Source organism: Cyprinus carpio, chromosome B15, assembly GCF_018340385.1.
Source record: "Cyprinus carpio isolate SPL01 chromosome B15, ASM1834038v1, whole genome shotgun sequence".
Taxonomy (NCBI): Eukaryota; Metazoa; Chordata; class Actinopteri; order Cypriniformes; family Cyprinidae; genus Cyprinus; species Cyprinus carpio.
In genome coordinates this window covers 4,481,015-4,503,308 of record NC_056611.1, presented here as the reverse complement: position 1 = coordinate 4,503,308, position 22,294 = coordinate 4,481,015, and the positions used below count along the sequence as shown (strand labels likewise).

Here is a 22,294-nt window from a genome sequence, read left to right as displayed (position 1 = left end):
ATCAACAACAGAGCAATGATATACAAGCAAGTTTTTTAAAAATTATATAATAAATAAAAAGAAAACAGATAGACTAGAAAAAGAATAGAGCAAGCTAGTGTTAGAGGCCTTTTTTGCTTTTGTTAATTGTGTAATAAATAAAAAGAAAACAAATAGATACAAAAAGCTAGTGTTTATTATTATTATTAAGAATATAATTAAAATAAAGAGTGCTACAGAGTAGTAATTTTTTTCCCAAATTGCATAACTTCTCTGAAGTATGAGACATACGGCCCTCAGATGAAAACACAGATGGTTTGTAGAATCCAGTCATAAAAATAGAACTGCGGAATGTCACGGAATACGCCACATTTTGGATGAATAAATCAGCAGTAGGTCAGCACACTTGAATAAAGACGTGATACGGATGATGTTAAGCCTCGGTGTATGTGTACATGAACACCAGAACATCTCTACATGGACATTTGACCATTTCTTGAGAAAATATCATCATGTCATATACAAACACACACCAATGTTTCCAGAGTTCAGTACACAGAATGAGACACATGCTTATTAGATGACCCTATCTGGGTCGATGTATATGCTTTTGTTTATTTTCCTCCAGAGCAGTGTTTCCTGTACTTATGTGAAGATTAGGTTTCAGAAACAGCAGCAGTAAACAATTTCTTATGATTTTAAATCTGCATTTTAACAGGCTATTTTAACAACTAGGTGATTAAAGCGCATTGAAAAATATACATAACCGGAAGAATCCATACACTGCTTCGACGGGCACTTCCGGAAATCAGTTCCGCTGTGATAAAGGTCTATTCGTGGGAAAACCGCGGACTTGGCAACCCTGACACGAGAGCGCGCTGCACCGAGCATCGAGCACGCGTAATGCGCGCACCCGCTGCACAGAACACCTGCCCGCGCTGCCGCGTCGGAGGACTGAATACGGAATTTATTTACCATTTTTTGAAGGGAAACCAGCTTTGATCTGGTTTTTATTTTAAAAAGAAAGCAAACTGTATGCCCTTATCATTTTCGAAGCGCAAGTCTCTGATGTGTGCACGCGTCTTTAGCGCAGTGGAGGAGAGCAGGAGCGTCTGTCTGTGATGCGCTGTCGTCATTAGTTCAGTGTGATAGAGTGTGTGTGTGTGAGGGAGCATGAGTCCTCTGGCTCTGCTGGGTCGGAGCGTGCGCTATGTGCTGCTGCGGCCGCAGACTCTGCTGCTCCTCGGCGGTAGTCTGGTTCTCTGGAGCGTCCTCGAGGTGAAGACCATCCTGCGCTCCAGCCGCGACGCCGTCAGCATGATGAAGGGCAGGGTGGCGGAGATGATGCACAGCGAGGGGATGCTGCATGAGGAGTTCTCCAAGACGTGGCAGCACAAGAGCAGCGGCGCAGCGGTGTACTCCATCCAGGGCAGGAGGGATCACATGGAGGACAGGTTCGACATCCTCACAGACGCACTCAACCAGAGCCATACCAACATCTACGGCGTCTTCGATGGGCATGGAGGAGAGGTGACCTGTCTGTCTGTCTGTCTGTCTGTGCATGCATCTGTCTGTCTGTGCATGCATCTGCGCTCTAATTTTGTACTTAATAGCCTTTACTAAAAATGATTCTCTGTACTTCTTTAAATAAACTTAGGAGCAACTACGTGTTCATAACTGTGCTATTTTGGAACACCGTGTATATGAACTAAAATGCGCTTTTAACAGACTTTCTCTGTATTTAAAAAACGTATTAGTGGTGACTAAACAAAATTTTTAAATACAGAGAAAGTATGTTAAAAGCGCATTTTAGTTCATATTCACAGTGAAAAAGAATCTAAAGAATCAATTTTGTATATCAAGTCCAAAATTAGTGCACAAAAATAGAACGTAAGTAAGTAGGAAGTGTACTTTTTTTAAACCTGCGACATTTGTGAATCTGAACCACGAAACCAGTCATAAGTGATTTTATATTCTCTAAATTGATGTATGTTTTGTTTTTTGGATTGTGTTTTTTTGATATAAAAACTATTTGAAAATCTGGAATCTGAGGGTGCAAAAAAATCTAAATATTGAGAAAATCATCTTTAAAGTTGTTCAAATGAAGTTCTTACCAATGCATATTACTAATCAAAAATTAAGTTTTGATATATTTACGGTAGGACATTTACAAAATATCTTCATGGAACATGATCTTTACTTAATATCCGAATGATTTTTGGCATAAAAGGCATTTGTTTATACAAGATTCACTGACGGTTTAGTCCTGAATACTGTTGATTATTGAAATATTAGGTTTCCATAAAATGTAATGCTTGCATTGACATCAGCACATGATCACCTGTTTGTATAAACATAAGATAACAGCTTTCAAGAGTAAGAAAGTCCATTTTGTTCCAACAATATATTACAAAAGTACTAAACACTGTTCCGTTATTAATTTGGAAATGTTTGGAAGTTATATTACATTAAGCATTGTGTTTGTGCTGTACAGATTTAAGAGAAAATGGCAGCTGTTTTTGGATTTCACACACACACACACACACACACACACACACACACACACACACACACACACTTTTGTTATCATTATTCGGTCATTTTTTGGTGCGGTGTTGTTTACTGTAAGAACAATTTTATTCACCACATTCAAGTTCTAACGGTTGTAAAATAATTTTTAACAAATGTTGTTTCAGATAAAAGTGTCTGCTGATGCTTATTGCCATTATGTCATACTACTTCCCTTTTCCATCAAGCACAGCTCTTAATGAGAATAACAAGTGCTATGCGGTATGTATTATTAGCACAGCAGCTTTTAGTGTTACTATCTATGAATTAAAAAAAACAGGCAATTTGAGTTTATTTTTATCATGGTAAATATAGTACTGTGATGAACAACTATGGTATCAGATCTCTATATGACATTAACAACACATGAACACTTGTTGAGCGATGATGACATCAATGTTAAATTAAAATTTCTTAGACGTATAGGCAAAAACACTTCTCAAGCACAGTTTTGCAATGTGTAGAAAAAAGACAAAAGAATAAAACAGTAAGTTTAAATTCTCTAGTTGCTCCTGGACCTGCATTTTATATTTGATTGTATTTTTTAACAGCAGATAAATTACCATTCATCTTAATTCTTGCAGTGAGTCTGTTGTAATGATGTGCAGCGTTTTACAAATGCATCATGCATCCTACATTCTCACATAATTAGGCCTAACTCAACAGAGTCGTAATGATTTTTGGTGTCAAGACTCTATAAAAAAAGCCTGTAAATCATCGTCATGTAGATTAGGACTGTATGGGTATGATGGTTTGGTACCTTCCTCGGTTTTAAGGTCACTGTTTAGTAGGTTTTTATTGATTTACTGAAAAAAAAAAAACTAAAATAAAAAGTCTTAAATAAAAGTCTGTCAACATCAGAGCATGTGAGCAGATCGATGCAAATCTATTTCCAGATTGGAGCTTTGAAATGTGTGTGAATGTGTGTGTTTTGGGTTACTGAAGGTTTAAATGAACTGATGAACGCACTCGTTCAACACACTTGTTACAGCTAATAAATGTTTTTGTACACATTATAAACAAAAGGGAGTAAAACTGCACAATCGTGCATGTAATTTCAGACCTCATGACTCGAGTGTGAGGATGAATGTGTGGGTGAGCGTAAGTGTGAATCATTAGATGAGTGCATGTGTTAAGAAGAGCATGTGTGAGCTTTTGATGAGGTGTGGGCGAGCGTCTGGATGAGCGTTAGATAAGTGCTAATGTGTGGGTGTGTGAGAGTACGTGTGTGAGCATTCAGTGAATGTCTGGATGTCAGCCAGGGTATTTTTTAAAAGGAAGTTGTGTATTGAGGATAATACAATATAAAAAAAATTCCAGATTGTGTATGATACCTATACTTTAACTTTTGGTGCATGTCGATACCTGCATTTTCATTTAATTTGTATTTCAAAAAATATTGGCTAGAGAAACCAACTGAATCATAAGTTGGCTTCATTTATTTAGTAAATAGCTGTTTATATATACACTAGCCTATACTGCCAAAAGTATTGGTCACCCCCTTCTAAAGGCTGATTTATACTTCTGCATCGAACCTACGCCGTAGCCTACCCCTAGACGCACACCCTACGCCGTAAACTATGCATAGACGCACACCCTACGCCGTAAACTACGCATAGACGCACACCCTACGCCGTAAACTACGCATAGACGCACATCCTACGCCGTAAACTACGCATAGACGCACACCCTACGCCGTAGCCTATGCCTAGACCCACACCCTACGCCGTAAACTACGCCTAGACGCACACCCTACGCCGTAAACTACACATAGCCCCACACCCTACACCGTAAACTACGCCTAGACGCACACCCTACGCCGTAAACTATGCATAGACGCACACCCTACGCCGTAAACTACGCATAGACGCACACCCTACGCCGTAAACTACGCATAGACGCACACCCCTACGCCGTAGCCTATGCCTAGACCCACACCCTACGCCGTAAACTACGCCTAGACGCACACCCTACGCCGTAAACTACGCATAGACGCACACCCTACGCCGTAAACTACGCCTAGACGCACACCCTATGCCGTAGCCTACGCCTAGACGCACACCCTACGCCGTAAACTACGCATAGACGCACACCCTACGCCGTAAACTACGCATAGACGCACACCCTACGCCGTAAACTACGCCTAGACGCACACCCTACGCATAGACGCACACCCTACGCCGTAAACTACGCCTAGACGCACACCCTACGCCGTAAACTACGCCTAGACGCACACCCTACGCCGTAAACTACGCCTAGACGCACACCCTACGGCGTAGCCTACGCATAGACGCACACCCTACGGCATAGCCTACGCATAGACGCACACCCTAGGCCGTAAACTACGCATAGACGCACACCCTACGCCGTAGCCTACGCCTAGACCCACACCCTACGCCGTAAACTACGCCTAGACGCACACCCTACGCCGTAAACTACGCCTAGACGCACACCCTACGCCGTAAACTACGCCTAGACGCACACACCCTACGCCGTAAACTACGCATAGACGCACACCCTACGCCGTACCCTACGCCTAGACCCACACCCTACGCCGTAAACTACGCCTAGACCCACGCCCTACGCCGTAAACTATGCATAGACGCACACCCTACGCCGTAGCCTACGCCTAGACCCACACCCTACGCCGTAAACTACGCATAGACGCACACCCTACGCCGTAAACTACGCATAGACGCACACCCTACGCCGTAGCCTACGCCTAGACCCACACCCTACGCCGTAAACTACGCCTAGACCCACACCCTACGCCGTAAACTACGCATAGACGCACACCCTACGCCGTAAACTACGCATAGACGCACACTCTACGCATAGACGCACACCCTACGCCGTAAACTACGCATAGACGCACACCCTACGCCGTAGCCTACGCCTAGACCCACACCCTATGCCGTAAACTACGCCTAGACCCACACCCTACGCCGTAAACTACGCATAGACGCACACCCTACGCCGTAAACTACGCATAGACGCACACTCTACGCCGTAAACTATGCATAGACGCACACCCTACGCCGTAGCCTACGCCTAGACCCACACCCTACGCCGTAAACTACGCCTAGACGCACACCCTACGCCGTAAACTACGCATAGACGCACACCCTACACCGTAAACTACGCCTAGACGCACACCCTACGCCGTAAACTACGCATAGACGCACACTCTACGCCGTAAACTATGCATAGACGCACACCCTACGCCGTAGCCTACGCCTAGACCCACACCCTACGCCGTAAACTACGCATAGACGCACACCCTACGCCGTAAACTACGCCTAGACGCACACCCTACGCCGTAAACTACGCATAGACGCACACCCTACGCCGTACCCTACGCCTAGACCCACACCCTACGCCGTAAACTATGCATAGACGCACACCCTATGCCGTAAACTACGCATAGACGCACACTCTACGCCATAAACTACGCATAGACGCACACCCTACGCCGTAAACTATGCATAGACGCACACCCTACGCCGTAGCCTACGCCTAGACCCACACCCTACGCCGTAAACTACGCATAGACGCACACCCTACGCCGTAAACTACGCCTAGATGCACACCCTACGCCATAAACTACACATAGACGCACACCCTACGCCGTAGCCTACGCCTAGACCCACACCCTACGCCGTAAACTACCCCTAGACCCACACCCTACGCCGTAAACTATGCATAGACGCACACCCTATGTCGTAAACTACGCATAGACGCACACTCTACGCTGTAAACTACGCATAGACGCACACCCTACGACGTAAACTACGCAAAGACGCACACCCTACGCCGTAAACTACGCATAGACGCACACCCTACGCCGTAGCCTACGCCTAGACGCACACCCTACGCCGTAAACTACGCATAGACGCACACCCTACGCCGTAGCCTACGCCTAGACCCACACCCTACGCCGTAAACTATGCATAGACGCACACCCTATGTCGTAAACTACGCATAGACGCACACTCTACGCTGTAAACTACGCATAGACGCACACCCTACGCCGTAAACTACGCATAGACGCACACCCTACGCCGTAAACTACGCATAGACGCACACCCTACGACGTAAACTACGCAAAGACGCACACCCTACGCCGTAAACTACGCAAAGACGCACACCCTACGACGTAAACTACGCATAGACGCACACCCTACGCCGTAAACTACGCATAGACGCACACCCTACGACGTAAACTACGCAAAGACGCACACCCTACGCCGTAAACTACGCATAGACGCACACCCTACGACGTAAACTACGCATAGACGCACACCCTACGCCGTAAACTATGCAAAGACGCACACCCTACGCCGTAAACTACGCATAGCCCCACACCCTACGCCGTAAACTACGCATAGACGCACACCCTACGCCGTAAACTACGCATAGACACACACCCTACACCGTAGCCTACGCCTAGACCCACACCCTACGCCGTAAACTATGCATAGACGCACACCCTACGCCGTAAACTACGCATAGACACACCCTACATTGTAGCCTGACGTGCACTTATCCAAAAATCAAACAGTGCATCAATTCTACGTATACCGCAAGCGCTGTGATTGGTCTGCTAGAACCCCTTTCTCCGTATGTACTTGAGTTTTGTGTGTGTTTATAATGTGTACTTTAAAATATTTTAATATTATACCTTCTTATATAAAATAAAACAAAGCAAAGAACAAGTGTCTTATCATTTATTATACTACATAGAAGTATACATCAGTAGTTGTCCGTGACAAACTGTGTTGATCTGCCGTGGTACAAGTCCTTGTGGAGATGGAAAGAATGCCATATCCTCTCCTGTTCCGTTGTTATCTCCTTTTGTAGTTTTAAATAATGATTTAATGATTTGATATTTATTTGCTGCCGTCACGGCTATAATGCTTCTCAGACGAGATGCTCTCCTTGGGCTTTTGTCGTGGTACTGCAGGTTACACCAGCAACATGCGCGTGGACACTGCAGACTGGCGGTTTGCACGTGTACTACACGTCGACGTGGACAACGACGCAGAGGTATAAATGAAAACTGATGCATAGCCTATGGCGTAGGTCCAGCGCAGAAGTATAAATCAGCCTTAATGAATAGGTTTGACTACTTTATTAATTTCCATGAGTACAAATTTTAACGTTTAAGCATAGAATGATATTCTAGGGAATTGTGTGCTTCTAATTTTATAGCAACAGTTTGGACAGGATCTAGAAACTAGCACTAGCGGGTTAAGGGCTATGCACACAGCAGCACAGCAACACAATGGGCCTGTTTACAGCTGGTTACTTCATGCGATTAATCGGCTGATTTTTGGCATTTTTTATTTAATCGGCATCAGAGATGGAGCAGCTCACACTCTGCAGCAGCGGCTTGTTCACACACAGCTTCAGCTAATGACAGGGCAAAACAGACCGTTTCTAGAATTGATGCCAGAAAGTTATCATATTTACAAGTGCAACAAGTCATTTGCATGTGAAAGTAGAAACACGTTTAATTAAGACGAAACTTCTGTGCTGATTATAACGTGTACGTTAACTTTCCTCATGAAATGTGTGTGTAGGTCCGACAATATCCTCCACGATGTCATCGCTCGTGGCCAGCGCACTCTTAAGCAGCTAGGAGCAGCAGGCTGTGTAATGTGTGTGAAATCTTTTGTTTTTGTTATCACTATGGCCATTTGACTTACAGCAGTGTCCATTGTTTTCTATATACTGAGTTATTTAAGACGGCTTGTCACTATATAAAAACCTCCACAAATAGATTTTCCAAAAGGCTTATACTTCGTTGAATAAAATGAGCACTTCATGTTTCAGAATTAAAATGGACGCGCGGGTGTTTTTATATGAATGTATCTTTGAAAAGAACTGACTGTCTTCAGAAAAGCTTGATGTCATTTTCATTTCTTCTTTCCTGTAATGCCTGATAAAGTAGTGTTTGTGAGCAGTGCTTATTTGATTACAGCCGTTACCGGGGAAACCGCTATATCTCTGCTCCAACAGTGCCTCCTGCTGGCAGAGCATTAATCTGCAGTCTGTGGAAACACTGGTGTCTGTCAGAAAACATAAACAAAAAGCGTGCTTCAGAACTGTTTTGAGAAGGTGCTTAAGTTTTGAGCCATGTATTATTACTCTAAATCGGGCTACTAGGCCTATTACTAACTTTCAACTAAAGCGACAGATATGCACTACATGTTATGCATCATCAGCTAATTTCAAGATGAAAGAACACAAATATTGCATGAAACGTTTGCAAATAAAGCACCGTTTCCATCCAACGAGTCAAAGAGAACAAAATCGTCACTTTCTTAATGTTTCAATCCAGCATTTTTTTATGCCATCATCCAAAATGCGCATATAAATAGGTGGATGGAAACATAGCTACATTCTAACTCCCAACTCAGGGCCCTTTAGTGGCATTTTTCAACATGCAGTGTCCTCACATTGCTTTAAATAAGAAACCTTTGGCGTCAGTATACCGATGTGAAAGGCACTGGGAATTTTAAATTAAATTATACACACAAAAGATAAAGCTATTTTTGTAATTAAATGAGAAAGTATTCAGTAGACATTACAAATAGTAGTCTTAGAAAGAAATATTTGATTTGATTTAACATAAAATTTTTACACATAAATTTTTAGGCTACAACGTCATAAATGGAACATAAAAGAAGATAATTTGAGAATGTTTTGTTTCGTTTATGCAATGAAAGTCATCGGTAACCAAAACAGCTTTGTTTCCAACAGTCTTCAAAATACCTTCTTTTAAGTTCCACATAAGAAAGTAAGTCCTTCAGGTTTGAGTAAATGATGACATAATTTACATTTTTTGGGTGAACTATCCCTTTAAAGTTTTTCCCCTCTTTTCTTAAAGGGGTCATATGACGTTAAAAAGAACATTATTTTGTGTATTTGGTGTAATGAAATCTGTTTATGCAGTTTAAGGTTAAAAAAAACATTATTTTCTACATACTGTACATTATTGTTTCTCCTCTATCCCCCGCCTTCTGAAACGCGTTGATTTTCACAAGACTATCCAGTGCATTGTGATTAACCGAATGCCTCAAGCGTGTGACGGAAATGTTACGCCCCTCACTATACTGTGATGTGTGTCCCAGCAGCACGAGACTCAGTCCAGCTGCTCTGCTCGAGCACATCCCATCATCGGTTCTCTTTTAGCAGTTCAGTCAATGGACTGTTAGGAGTAACTGAATAACTCGGGATATTGGTTTATTTTGCTTCAGAGGGAGTGTAAGGCACGTTTATAAACCGAATAACACGTAATTTGTGGATTAGTGCGTACTGGAGACGCGAACCGTTTCAAATGATTCAGTTTGATTTAACTGGTACGAGCGGTTCACTAAGAAGATCCAGTTAAATAGAAAGATTCGTTCACGATCCGGACATCACTAGACAAGACAAAACCAATAAAAACCATTACAAACAAGGCATTTGTTGCATCCAGTGGGGACATAATTACTGATTATAATGACTTGTACTCTCTTTTTACGCGTTGCGTAAACATAAAACCATGTCTACATTTGTGATTGGAGAAACAAAAACAATAAGCCTACTCTACTGCTCAAAACTCACGTTTGAATCATCATTGGCAAATTATTTAAATATAAAAAGCATGCTTACAGGCTGTGAGTCAGAAGCACCAGACTGTCCTTGCAAAGTCTGAACTGCCCAACTTTATAGAAACAGCCGTTGTGCCACAGACACACTGCAGGCTACTGCTTCAGGAAACAGTCCTCATCCTACATAAAATGTGCTGCACACATCTGAATATTTGGGTTGAACTGTTCTGGAACAGTGTTGTAAATACAACTTAACCACTGATTTCTAGTCGTGTCCTCTTTCAGAAGACCAAACAAAGTAGTTTCACTTTCACAACGAAACACACAGCGACTCCACGACATGGCAGCGGCGGCAACAGAGAGAATCAAAGTTAGGCCTTCTTTCTTTGTGTGAACATTTGGGTGATGTTATGCAAATCTTCCCACATCGTGACATAGAGATGTGGGGGTGTGTTAGAATGAGCCGTTTCAGGAGGGCGTGGTTGACTCTTAACTTTTATAAAGAATATCTCTTTGGGTTTGAGACTTTAGTCTTTGCAACTTCACAGATCTTCTTCATGCACCAAGAGCTTGTAACACATTGAAATAGCATCATATGACCCCTTTAATTTTTAAATGTTTAATACAGTAATACTCTAAATAACTAAATCTGCCAGCAGATGGCAGTAATTAATGTGTTTATGAGTCATTCATTCGAATCGTTCAAACGAGTGATTCATTCAAGAACTGATCAAACGGCTCACTTTATGAATGGGTCTTTGAATAATTGATTCATCCAATTCGTTCAAAACACAAACTTTGCTGCTCAGAGACGTGCAGCAATTCTGCTGTGGCTTTAGGTAATATTTTTGTTGGAAACTGAGCAAAAACAGGTACTATTGTGTTTAAAATATAAAACAATATTAACTTTCTATTTCCTGTACTTGTCAGACTTGTGTTTCTGTTTTGTTGGGTTTTCCTCCTCGTGACCCGGTTTCTCTCTTTCGTTTCGATTAGTCATTTGGTTCAGGTGTGTCCCATTCATTACCCTCATTTAGTTCAGTATTTAAAGTGTTGTCTGTTCCTTGATTTCTTTGTCCGGTGTCGTCTATGCTATGTGCTCCGTGTGTGTTCCATGTTTGGATTAATAAAGACTGTTCCCCTTCGTCCCGGCGTTCCTCGTCTCCACACAGAAGCACTGTGACAGAACTGGACATAAACAGCACTCGTAATATTGCTCTCGCTGCTCGTGTGATATCCCTTATCATATGATAAAAACTCATACATACACACCTGTTATCAAGTGACCCTGAACACCTTGGTGTGTACGTCCCAGGAGGACTTGAACGAGTGGCAGACCCCTGATTTAGCAAAACCAGGGTGCGTCAGATTGCACTCGATTGTTAACAGCACACTCACTCCAACTTGCCAAGGACATGTGACCTCTCGCTATTCTTCCAGTTTCCTATTTAGTTCACTGATTTCCACTCATGATTCTCCACAGCAGTTTCTCTCCCGTATCGTCTCATTAGATGTCATTAAAACTGTGCAGCTGATTCTGAAACCATCTCAACCCGCTGGGTGCTTGCTGGTAACAGGTTGTTGACACCCAGTGGCATCAGACGTCTGCTCTCAAACTAAATGATGTTATTTTTCATGCACACATCTGTGTTCCTCTAAAGATGAGGCACTGCTTCTGCTGAGCACATGTTTGGACGCTGACGGAATTCTCCAGACTGCTGCAGATGGTTTAGGTCCATTTAATAAAACTCTCTCCTACACACTCCGAAATAAAACTGAAAAACATTAATGAACTTATTTCAGTCTGTGTGCAAGCTAAGTGTTGGCCTAGTTGGGAACAACTAAAATCAGAATCGATTCTAGTTCAGCTCGCACTTTTCCAGTACTGTAAGTTACACACACCATACAGCACTGATGCATGCATGTCCTGAAACACTGCAGATGCGTGTGTGTGTGTGTGTGTGTGTGTGTGTGTGTGTGTGATTGCTGACAGTTGTACGGTCAGTTTTAAATCAGATTGTCAGCGGATGAAAGGAAAGCCCCCTTCAGCACATGTCAGGACTGAGAACCACAATCACATGGACAGAATATTTTCAAGTCTGAGGGGACTGACATTCTTTGATCAAAATCTATAACATATGCAGAGGGCTGAAGTGCTTTGTGATTTGAAACATTTGAAGGGCTAGTTCACCCAAAAATAGAAATTCTCTGTTTGTTACTCATTAAGCTCATGTTGCAATGAATGATTCATTAGTAACGGATGCTTTTGTCAGGTTAAAAAGAAGACGAATCAGTTGTGTTGACCTGTAGAACTTGAAATCTACAGAATCTGTCAGATTCGGGATGTAAAATAAAAGACAAGTGTGAGAAACTACCCTGCTGAAAAAACCCAATAGAAACTCTGATGGTTTCCACTACAAATACCTATAAACACATGGTTTCCTGTAGTGTGTTTTGGGACCAATTCCATTAAGATTTCTTGGTTTTAACAAGCCACCAATTGAAGAAGAATTACCAGCAGAGACCAACAGGGACCATTACAGTTTCTATTAAAACCAGTACAGTTCCCATTATAACCAGTAAAACCATTCTGTGCAATTGGTAAAAGAATTGGGGTGTTATGCAACACGGTTTTGGGTTTACGAGAATGAGGCGATATGATATTTTAACACTAGGGATGGGCATTTTTCAAAAATATTGCATTCGAATATTTGGGCTCATAAAAAAAACAAAAAAAAAAACAATGTTTGAATATTTGTTTATTTAAATATGGTTTTTTAATAATCAAGTTTTTGTCACGATTTCTGAACAAGCTGATAATTAGGCGTTATACACAACAAAGTTACATTATATCTTATGTTATATAAAAGGTTTTATTTTGATTAAAAACGTGTGTAAACAAAAAATATATACATATAAAGAACAAAAGCATTTAAGCTCCAGCAGAGCAAAGCAGACCGTGCCAGTTACAGTTTCTAAGCACTTTGTCTCTCTCTGGTGGAAACTTAAAGGATGCATATAAATGTCTCAGGATTCATCATGGATTCCCTGCATTCACGGCCAGCAAAGCAACGTGTTGTTAAATATGGATAGTGTTTTTATTTTTCGAATAATAATAATAACTGATCAAATGTTCAGCTATTTGTGCACACCCCTATTTAGCACTATTTTTAAGAAATCATCATTTATTCAACTGACAATCACAAAATACAAAACAACGCAGGTGCATTTTGAAATGTTTCAACGAATCATCTTGTAATGAATGTCACTTTGGTTCTAATTTCTGTAATTATTATCATATGCAGTAAAAGTGCAATATCCAAGCACTGTGGAAGGTTTTACCACAAATTCAACTGACTGGCTCCTCTCTTGTATGATTTCATTCAATGTTGGTATTGGTATTTAAAGTGAATATTAAAATATGGCTTGTTTTTTTTAATGACATGATACTCTAAATATGAAACTGAAATCACTAGTAGTCATGCTCCAGTGAAGTCTTATGAAAAGCTAGTGTGCTTTTCAGTAAAACAGTATTAGTGAAGAGCACTAATGAGACTTCTGTGTAGAATTCAAATGGGTGGAATGTGTTAGTGGTCTCTGTGCATACGATCCACTCTCTGTCCCATAATGCACTGCGTGCCAGTAACTAGTATAAGAGTAGTGAATGAGTCAGGAAGAGTGATTTATTCCCATTTTGATTAAACATGATCAAGACATTTCTGAAAAATTATTTAAACGCACAGATGATTTGTTCACGATAATACCAGAAGCCTGTATTAAAGAATAAACATGTCTATATAATTGGATAACTGGACTCTTATTTCGAAGGCTGTGCCCTCTGGAGGTCATTAAGGATGTCTTATTAAAGAAAAAGCAACCATAGTAAATAATATTCCTCTTGAGGTGTAAATCACTGTAATTTCTTTCTTTCTCTGCAGTGTTTCTCTATTTAAATGTATGCAGCTGGTGCAGCCTCTGTAAAGCACAGCTATAGAAACAAGACGCTGCCAGCGAGTTCATTTGTTTCTGTTTGTCCTTGGACTGCAGCGTCATTCGTTTGGTAGCAGATAGTTTAAAGCAACTGAAGTGTGGAAACTGCTTCTCACTGGTGGCTGTTTAGTACGTTATAAAGGACATGAACATCTTGGATGACAAGGGAGTCAGTAAATTATCAGGAACTGGTCCTTTAAGCCACATCTCTGTGTTTGTGTGCGTCTAGTTAACCATATTTTGAAGACAAATCTGTTCCCGGAAGTGAGCTAAATATGGTGAAACCTCCAAAAAAGAGAAACTCCTTTTGGGGACGTCCTCATTTATAAAAAAAGAAACGGTATACCAATAGAGTGCTTCCCTGTTACTGAACACAGTGCATTCATCACCAGTCCATGCTTTGAAGTGTGTTATGTAGTTCATTTTGATGTGATTCTGATTCTTGTCCAAATCTCTCCCACACAGCAGGCTCACGCTTTTACAGAACAACAGCTCTGTTAACCTATATTTAGTGTGTGTGTGTGTGTGTGTGTGTGTGTGTGTGTGTGAATACAAAGCTGCCGTCTGTAACTGTGGATGTTGAGAGCACAGATGATAAACATCGAATGTGACTTTGCATCTGATCATCTCTGGCGCTCTCTTGAATGCTGGACTCGAGGCCACTGACGAAGCGCGTGTAATTAATATTCCTCTGAGGTTCGTCAGAGCGCAGGAAGCACCCGAGCTACTAGCTATTTTTACCAGAGTTTATATCCAGATTAAAATACTTCTCTTCATGCCATCTGTGTTCTTTAGGCCTGTTTACACCAGGACACACAACAAATGCAGCCCCCTGAAGTGTCAGATTCTGTCGAGCGGGTGAATAAAACCTCTCTGTTGTCTGTTTGTCTGTCAGACGGCAGCGGAGTATGCCAAGTCGCATCTTCCCGTCATGTTGCGTCAGCAGCTTCAGCGTTACGAGACGCAGAAGGAGAACAGCGCTGTGACCCGCCAGTCCATCCTCAGACAGCAGATACTCGACATGGACAAAGAGATTCTGGAGAAACTGTCCGCCTCCTTCGATGAAGCCGGTGAGAGCTCACAGCACTGAACCTGTTAGTCTACGAGCATTAGACCTCAGAGCTGAGCACTAAAAATAGAGTTCATCTAAAAATGAAAATGTGCTCATCCTCGGGCCTTTCAAGATCAGGATGAGTTTGTTTCTTCATCAGGTTTGTAGAAATGTAGCACTGCATCAGTGTCTCAGCAATGGATGGTCTGCAGTGAATGGGTGCCGTCAGAATGAGAGTCCAAACAGCTGATAAAAACATCACAATAATCCACAAGTAATCCACAGCACTCCAGTGCATCAGTTAACATCTGGAGAAGACAAAAGATGAAACAAATCCAGCATTAAGATGATTTTAACTCAAATACATAGAGTTTATAATCCATAATAACACTTCCTGCAGTGAAAAAGTGTTCTGGTGTGAATCAGGAGAGAAATCTGCACAGATCAAGCAGTGTTTAAACAGCTCTAAACAAATATGTGTGTGGATTTAACAGGAGATGCACTTTTACACTGCAGGAAATCTTGATTACAACTTGATTGCAAGTGCAGCTCCTATCTCTCTGAATGGGCAAACATCAAATTCTCCAAAACTGTTCGCCAAGCTTACGAGTAAATTTCATATTTGAAATGCAAACCCAATGCAATCTGACATCAGCTGTATCATGAATGTTGTTTATTGTGCTCAAATAGTGTTAAAAAGGCTTATTTCTCAGTCTAGACATGTGTAGTCAGAGCCCTGACTGTTTCTATAGCAACCGGGACTGCAGTGACACGCTGACTTTACTGATTAATGATTGGCTCTCTTTCAGAAGGCGGGGCTTCGTTCGATAGAGCGGTCATACTGAGTGATGCATTTTTCCCCATTCAGAACTATACGAGTGACACGTCTTGGGTATGCTATAGTCTTATCGTACTAGTTTCAGAGCAGAAGTTGTATGATATGAGCACCCACAAACGTCGTTGTGAACCAACACTCTTCTCCCCGTTAACTTCTAAAGTCAACACAAGGGTCAACTTCCTCTTTCTTGACACTTCTGCAGCGCTAGGCTACTGTTGCAGCTCTTGTTATAGCAACAAATACACCCTCGGCTGCTATTTGTAACTAAACGCTGCCTTTTTTTTTTTTTTCTACTAAAAACACGCCGTTAATGATGGATTTGCTTCTTACAAACATGCATCTTTTGGCTTCACAAGATGTTATTATCAGCTGTTTGGACTCTCAATCTGACGGCACCCATTCACTTCATGCACTGCTTCACACAGAACAGTGTACTCTAAGTAGAGATGGGTAGATTAATTACAAATTGTAATCTGTTACTGATTTCAAATCACATGACAAAAATTATAGTTAGTAATGTAATAAAATTACACATTTTAAGTTATGTAATCAGACTACTTTTAGATTACTTTTGGATTACTTTTGACCTATCTCGTTTATTGCATTGATTTAAATAGAATCATCTTGTACCATATTGATATAAAAATACATACATTTTTGTAAATCAGTGCTCAAATGCAGTGTAGCACATGAATAATGACTGGAAGAATTTCTGAGAGTATATAAACGGTAGGCTATTTTAGAAAGGAACATTAAAAGATGAAAAAGAGGAACTAGTGAGAATCAGTAGATATATAGCTAGTGTGTAAATGATGTAATCCATATGAAAGTAACTATAGTCTGATTACGAGTGTTTTAAAAGGTAATTTGTGTTGGTTTGTGTCTCGGTCAGGCACCACGTGTCTGGTGGCTCTGCTGTCTGAGCAGGAGCTGACTGTGGCTAATGTTGGCGATTCGAGGGCGGTTCTGTGTGATAAAGACGGTAATGCTGTCCCGCTGTCACATGACCACAAACCCTACCAGCTCAAGGAGCGGAAGAGAATCAAGAAAGCAGGTGAGCAGCTCATCTAATTCAGCTGTACTCTTATTGTATAAGCTGTTGACTATTCGCTGGTGTTCAGAAGTGTTTGGCTTGTATTTTTTGCTGTGCTGTTGAAATTGGAACTGACAGGATTTCCAAGGATATTAAAAAGTCTTAAAAATCTTAAGTTTAGTTTTATCAAATTTAAGGCCATAAAATATATGCAGGAATCCTGCAATAATATTGCTATCCTATATTAGATTAATCAGATATGTGTGTAGCTAACCCAGACATCGAAGCCATGCTTCTCTCTCTTCTACACTTATGTATGAAATGGCCTTAAACAGTTAGTGAACAAACTGCAGAACGTTATGTTTTCTAATACACACGTGAATTGCATGTGTTCAAACATGTGTTAAAGGCATGTGACAATGCGTTATATGCGACAAACATTATTTATAAATCTGCTGTTGTCAGCAAAAAGAAGCACTGAGGTCTTCCTGCAGGTTTCTGCCAAAATAAAAGCCGAGAAAAAGCAACAACTCCATCAGCATTCACAGATGTTAGTATTGTAACTAACGTATTAATTTTAAGTTAAATTCTGCTTTGTTAGTATAATGTCTGCTAGAATGTCAAAACAAGTTCACTGTTTAAGATTATTTGCAGGACTGTGTGTTTGTGTGTGTGTGTGTGTGTGTTTGTGTGTGTGTGTGTGTGTGTGTGTGTATGTTTTTTTGTGTGTGTGTTTGTGTGTGTGTGTTTGTTTGTGTGTGTGTGTGTGTGTGTGTGTGTGTGTGTGTGTGTGTGTGTGTGTGTGTTTTTTTGTGTGTGTGTGTGTGTGTGTGTGTGTGTGTGTGTGTTTGTGTGTGTTTGATATTTAAATCAAGGCCTCGTAAGAACCTAAGAACATTTACATTATTGTATTGTAACATTTATGTATTTAGCAGATTCTTTTATCCAAAGAGACTTACAATTGGGGAATACATCAAGCGATTCTTCTTAAAGAGGCAGACAGACACAGGAAGTACTCGTCATACCAAGTTTCAAGCATTGTTCAAATAAGTACAAGCTAGACAGGGAAAGATTAAAGAAAAGACAGTGTATTTCTGAAATGTCTTCTTAAATGACTTGAAGTGACTGTCCCCACAGTAACTAGTTTCTCTGATGTAGGTGGCTTCATCAGTTTTAACGGCTCATGGCGTGTGCAGGGCGTTCTTGCCATGTCACGTTCACTCGGCGACTACCCGCTGAAGAACCTGAACGTGCTGATCCCTGACCCCGACGTGCTGACCTTTGACCTGGACAAGCTACAGCCTCAGTTCATGATCCTGGCGTCAGATGGACTCTGGGACGCCTTCAGCAACGAGGAGGCCGTGCATTTCATTAAAGAGCATCTGGATGAGCCGCACTTCGGTGCGAAGAGCATCGTCCTGCAGGCGTTTTCCCGCGGCTGTCCAGACAACATCACCGTGATGGTGGTCAAGCTCACCAAGAGAGGCTCCAAGGCCGCCGGGCAGTGAAGGAGACTCCGCTCTCACGTGTAATAAGGGAATGAAAACATCTCGTAATCAATGAATGAATATCATTATGCATAAGTTTAACATTAGAAAAAAATGTATTTTTTGGAGAAGCAACTGTTTGTATTTAAATTGGATATTACAAATCTAAGCAATTACTTCCTCATTAAAGGAACAGCTCCCCTATGGAACATAAAAATAGATCTTTATGCAGCTCTTTCATAAAAAAAAAAAAACCTGTTCTTTTCTGTTAATACGGAGACATTTATAATGAGCTAAAGTTAAATCTCTTCTGTATGTGGTGATCATTTCTGCACATACTGCAGAAAAACACCTTCATATATTTCAGGTATATCTGACTTACAGTCTGTCACAGCCTTGACTTATAATTCAGTAATCATTGGAAGATTCGAATCCAAGTACAGTACGTTGCCTTATTTTAACTAACACGCTCTTATTATGAATTTATTTGCCAAAAGTGTTGTGTTGTCCAGAATTTGTGTTTACGGTGTCCGCAAGTGTCATATGCACATCGAAATTCAATCTGTTGATGTCTTTCTGAGACAAAGAATAACAAAAGGAATGTTTATATTAAATATTAACACAAAGTGAACATGTAAATGATGCATCTTACTCTTCTTTAGTACATGACTAAAAAGAGACTTTTCATTAAAAGGCTGTTATATGTTGAAGAATGGCTGAGTACAGTTTGTTTTGTTGCGTTAATGAAACTGTTAAAAGGGGAACATTTAATGTAATTAGTGAAAAGCAAAAACATAAAACTGTAATAAAAATATATATGGATGAAAGTCCTTGTCTCCAGTGTTATATTGTAATATATCTACATAGATAGATAGATAGATAGATAGACAGACATATGGATGATGGATGGATAGATAGATAGATAGATAGATAGATAGATAGATAGATAGATAGATAGATGGATGGATGGATGGATAGATAGATAGATGAATAGTTGGATGGATAGATAGAATGATAGATAGATAGAACGATAGATAGATAGATGGATGGATGGATGGATAGATAGATAGATAGATGAATAGTTGGATGGATAGATAGAATGATAGATAGATAGAACGATAGATAGATAGACAGATAGATGGATGGATGGATAGATAGATAGATAGATATACATATGGATGATAGATAGATAGATAGACAGACATGGATGATGGATTGATAGATAGATAGACAGACATATGGATGATAGATAGATAGATAGATAGATAGATAGATAGATGGATGGATGGATAGAACAATAGATGGATGGATAGATAGACAGACAGACAGACATATGGATGATGGATAGATAGATAGACAGACATATGGATGATGGATGGATAGATGGATAGACAGACATGGATGATGGATTGATAGATAGACAGACATATGGATGATAGATAGATAGATAGATGGATGGATGGATAGAACAATAGATGGATGGATAGATAGACAGACATATGGATGATGGATAGATAGATAGACAGACATATGGATGATAGATAGATAGATAGATGGATGGATGGATAGAACAATAGATGGATGGATAGATAGACAGACAGACATATGGATGATGGATAGATAGATAGACAGACATATGGATGATGGATGGATAGATAGATAGATGGATGGATGGATGGATAGATAGATAGATAGATGAATAGTTGGATGGATAGATAGAATGATAGATAGATAGATAGATAGATGGATAGATAGATAGATAGATATTGATGGACATAGATAGATAGATAGATATAGAATGAATGATAGATAGAGATAGATAGATAGATATAGATAGATAGATAGATAGACAGACATGGATGTGGATTAGATAGATAGATAGACAGATGGATGGGATAGAACAATAGATAGATAGATAGATAGATAGATAGATAGATAGAGATAGATAGATAGATAGATAGATAGATAGATGGATAGAACAATAGATGGATGGATGGATGGATGGATAGATAGATAGATAGATAGAGAGATGGATGATAGATAGATAGATAGATAGATAGATAGATAGATAGATAGATAGATAGATAGATAGATAGATAGATGGATAGAAATAGATAGATAGATGGATGTTTTGTGGTCCAGGGTCACATATGGGGGGATGGGATAGATAGATAGATAGATAGATAGATAGATAGATAGATAGATAGATAGATAGATAGATAGATAGATAGATAGATAGATAGATAGATAGATAGATAGACCATTCGTTTAAGTCGCCAAACCAGTTCAGAAACAGATTCAAGTGTGGCCGGAAGGTTGGTCAGACGCTCTTCAAGACTGCTTTGATACAACTGACTGGAATATGTTTAAGCAGGCTGCCACTTACAATAACACCACAGACCTCCAGTAGTACTCAGAGACTGTCACTGCCTACATCAACAAGTGTACTGATGATGTAACAGTCACAAAAACCTTCACTGTCTGGGCCAACCAGAAGCTGTGGATGACAGGGGAGGTCTACAGACTCCTGAAGACGCGGAACGCTGCCTTCAGAGCTGGAGATGAGGTGGGCCTGAGGACATCTAGGGCCAACCTATCCCACGGCATCAGAGAGGCTAAGAGACAGTACTCCAGGAGGATAACCCATCAATTCAGTGACAGCAGAGACACTCGGAGCCTGTGGCAGGGGATACAGACTATTACGGACTACAAGCCCCCACCGCGGACCTGAGACAGCAACATCTCTCTGCTGAACGAGCTGAACGCCTTCTTCGCTCGCTTTGAGGAACAAAACAGCTCCACTGCACAGAAGACTCCACCTCCTCCCGGTGACCAGGTGATGATGCTGACCCCAGACAGCGTGAGGAGATCCTTCAGCAGGATCAATGCACGCAAAGCTCCGGGACCTGACAACATCCCTGGGCGTGTACTGAGAGACTGTTCAGCAGAACTCACTGATGTCTTCACAGACATTTTCAACATCTCACTTAGTCAAGCTGTTGTTCCCACATGCTTCAAAACTACCACCATCATTCCAGTCCCGAAGAAGCCGTCTCCATCCTGCTTCAATGACTACCGTCCAGTTGCACTTACTCCCATCCTCATGAAGTGCTTTGAACAGCTAGTCATGCACCACATCAAGTGTGCCCTCCCCCCTCCCTGGACCCATTCCTGTTTGCATATCGGTCCAACCGCTCGACCGATGACGCCATCGCAACTGCCATCCACTCAGCACTCACACATCTAGAGAAAAAGGACTCATACGTCAGAATGCTGTTCATAGACTTCAGTTCAGCATTCAACACAATCATCCCTCAACAGCTCATTTACAAACTGGTCGAGCTGGGGCTCAACACTTCGCTGTGCAACTGGCTGTTGGACTTTCTGACTGGATGACCTCAGGCAGTACGGGTCGGCAGCAACACATCCAGCACCATCACACTGAACACTGGGGCCCCCAAGGATGTGTGCTGAGCCCCCTCCTCTTCACTCTGCTGACACACGACTGTACACCGTCACACAACTCCAACCTCTTTATTACGTTTGTGGATGACACGACTGTGGTGGGTCTCATTAGCAACAGAGATGAGACAAACTACAGGAGCGAGGTGAGCCGCCTGGCCGGGTGGTGCAGTGACAACAATCTCTCTCTGAATGTGGAGAAGACGAAGGAGATTGTTGTTGACTTCAGGAGAGCGCACACTCAGCATGTTCCTCTGACCATCAACAGTGCGACTGTGGAGAGAGTGA

The 22,294-nt window shown here is 41.3% G+C and overlaps 1 protein-coding gene across 1 annotated transcript; it reads left to right on the top strand.

Annotated features, from left to right (window-relative positions):
- The first annotated feature begins 845 nt into the window (after positions 1–845).
- Positions 846–19,371, top strand: LOC109055340 (protein phosphatase 1L-like). Its single transcript, XM_042738959.1, has 4 exons — positions 846–1,509; positions 15,031–15,205; positions 16,917–17,078; positions 18,216–19,371. The coding sequence occupies exons 1-4, from the start codon at positions 1,153–1,155 to the stop codon at positions 18,563–18,565; spliced, it is 1,044 nt and encodes a 347-aa protein (XP_042594893.1). The 5' UTR covers positions 846–1,152; the 3' UTR covers positions 18,566–19,371.
- Positions 19,372–22,294: the final 2,923 nt, after the last annotated feature.

Excerpts from the sequence above, each read along its gene's own strand:
- LOC109055340 (XM_042738959.1), top strand. The coding sequence starts at position 1,153 with ATGAGTCCTCTGGCTCTGCTGGGTCGGAGCGTGCGCTATGTGCTGCTG. Across the intron at positions 15,206-16,916 it reads CGCCTCCTTCGATGAAGCCG|GCACCACGTGTCTGGTGGCT; the intron begins GTGAGAGCTCAC and ends TGTCTCGGTCAG. Across the intron at positions 17,079-18,215 it reads GAAGAGAATCAAGAAAGCAG|GTGGCTTCATCAGTTTTAAC; the intron begins GTGAGCAGCTCA and ends TCTCTGATGTAG.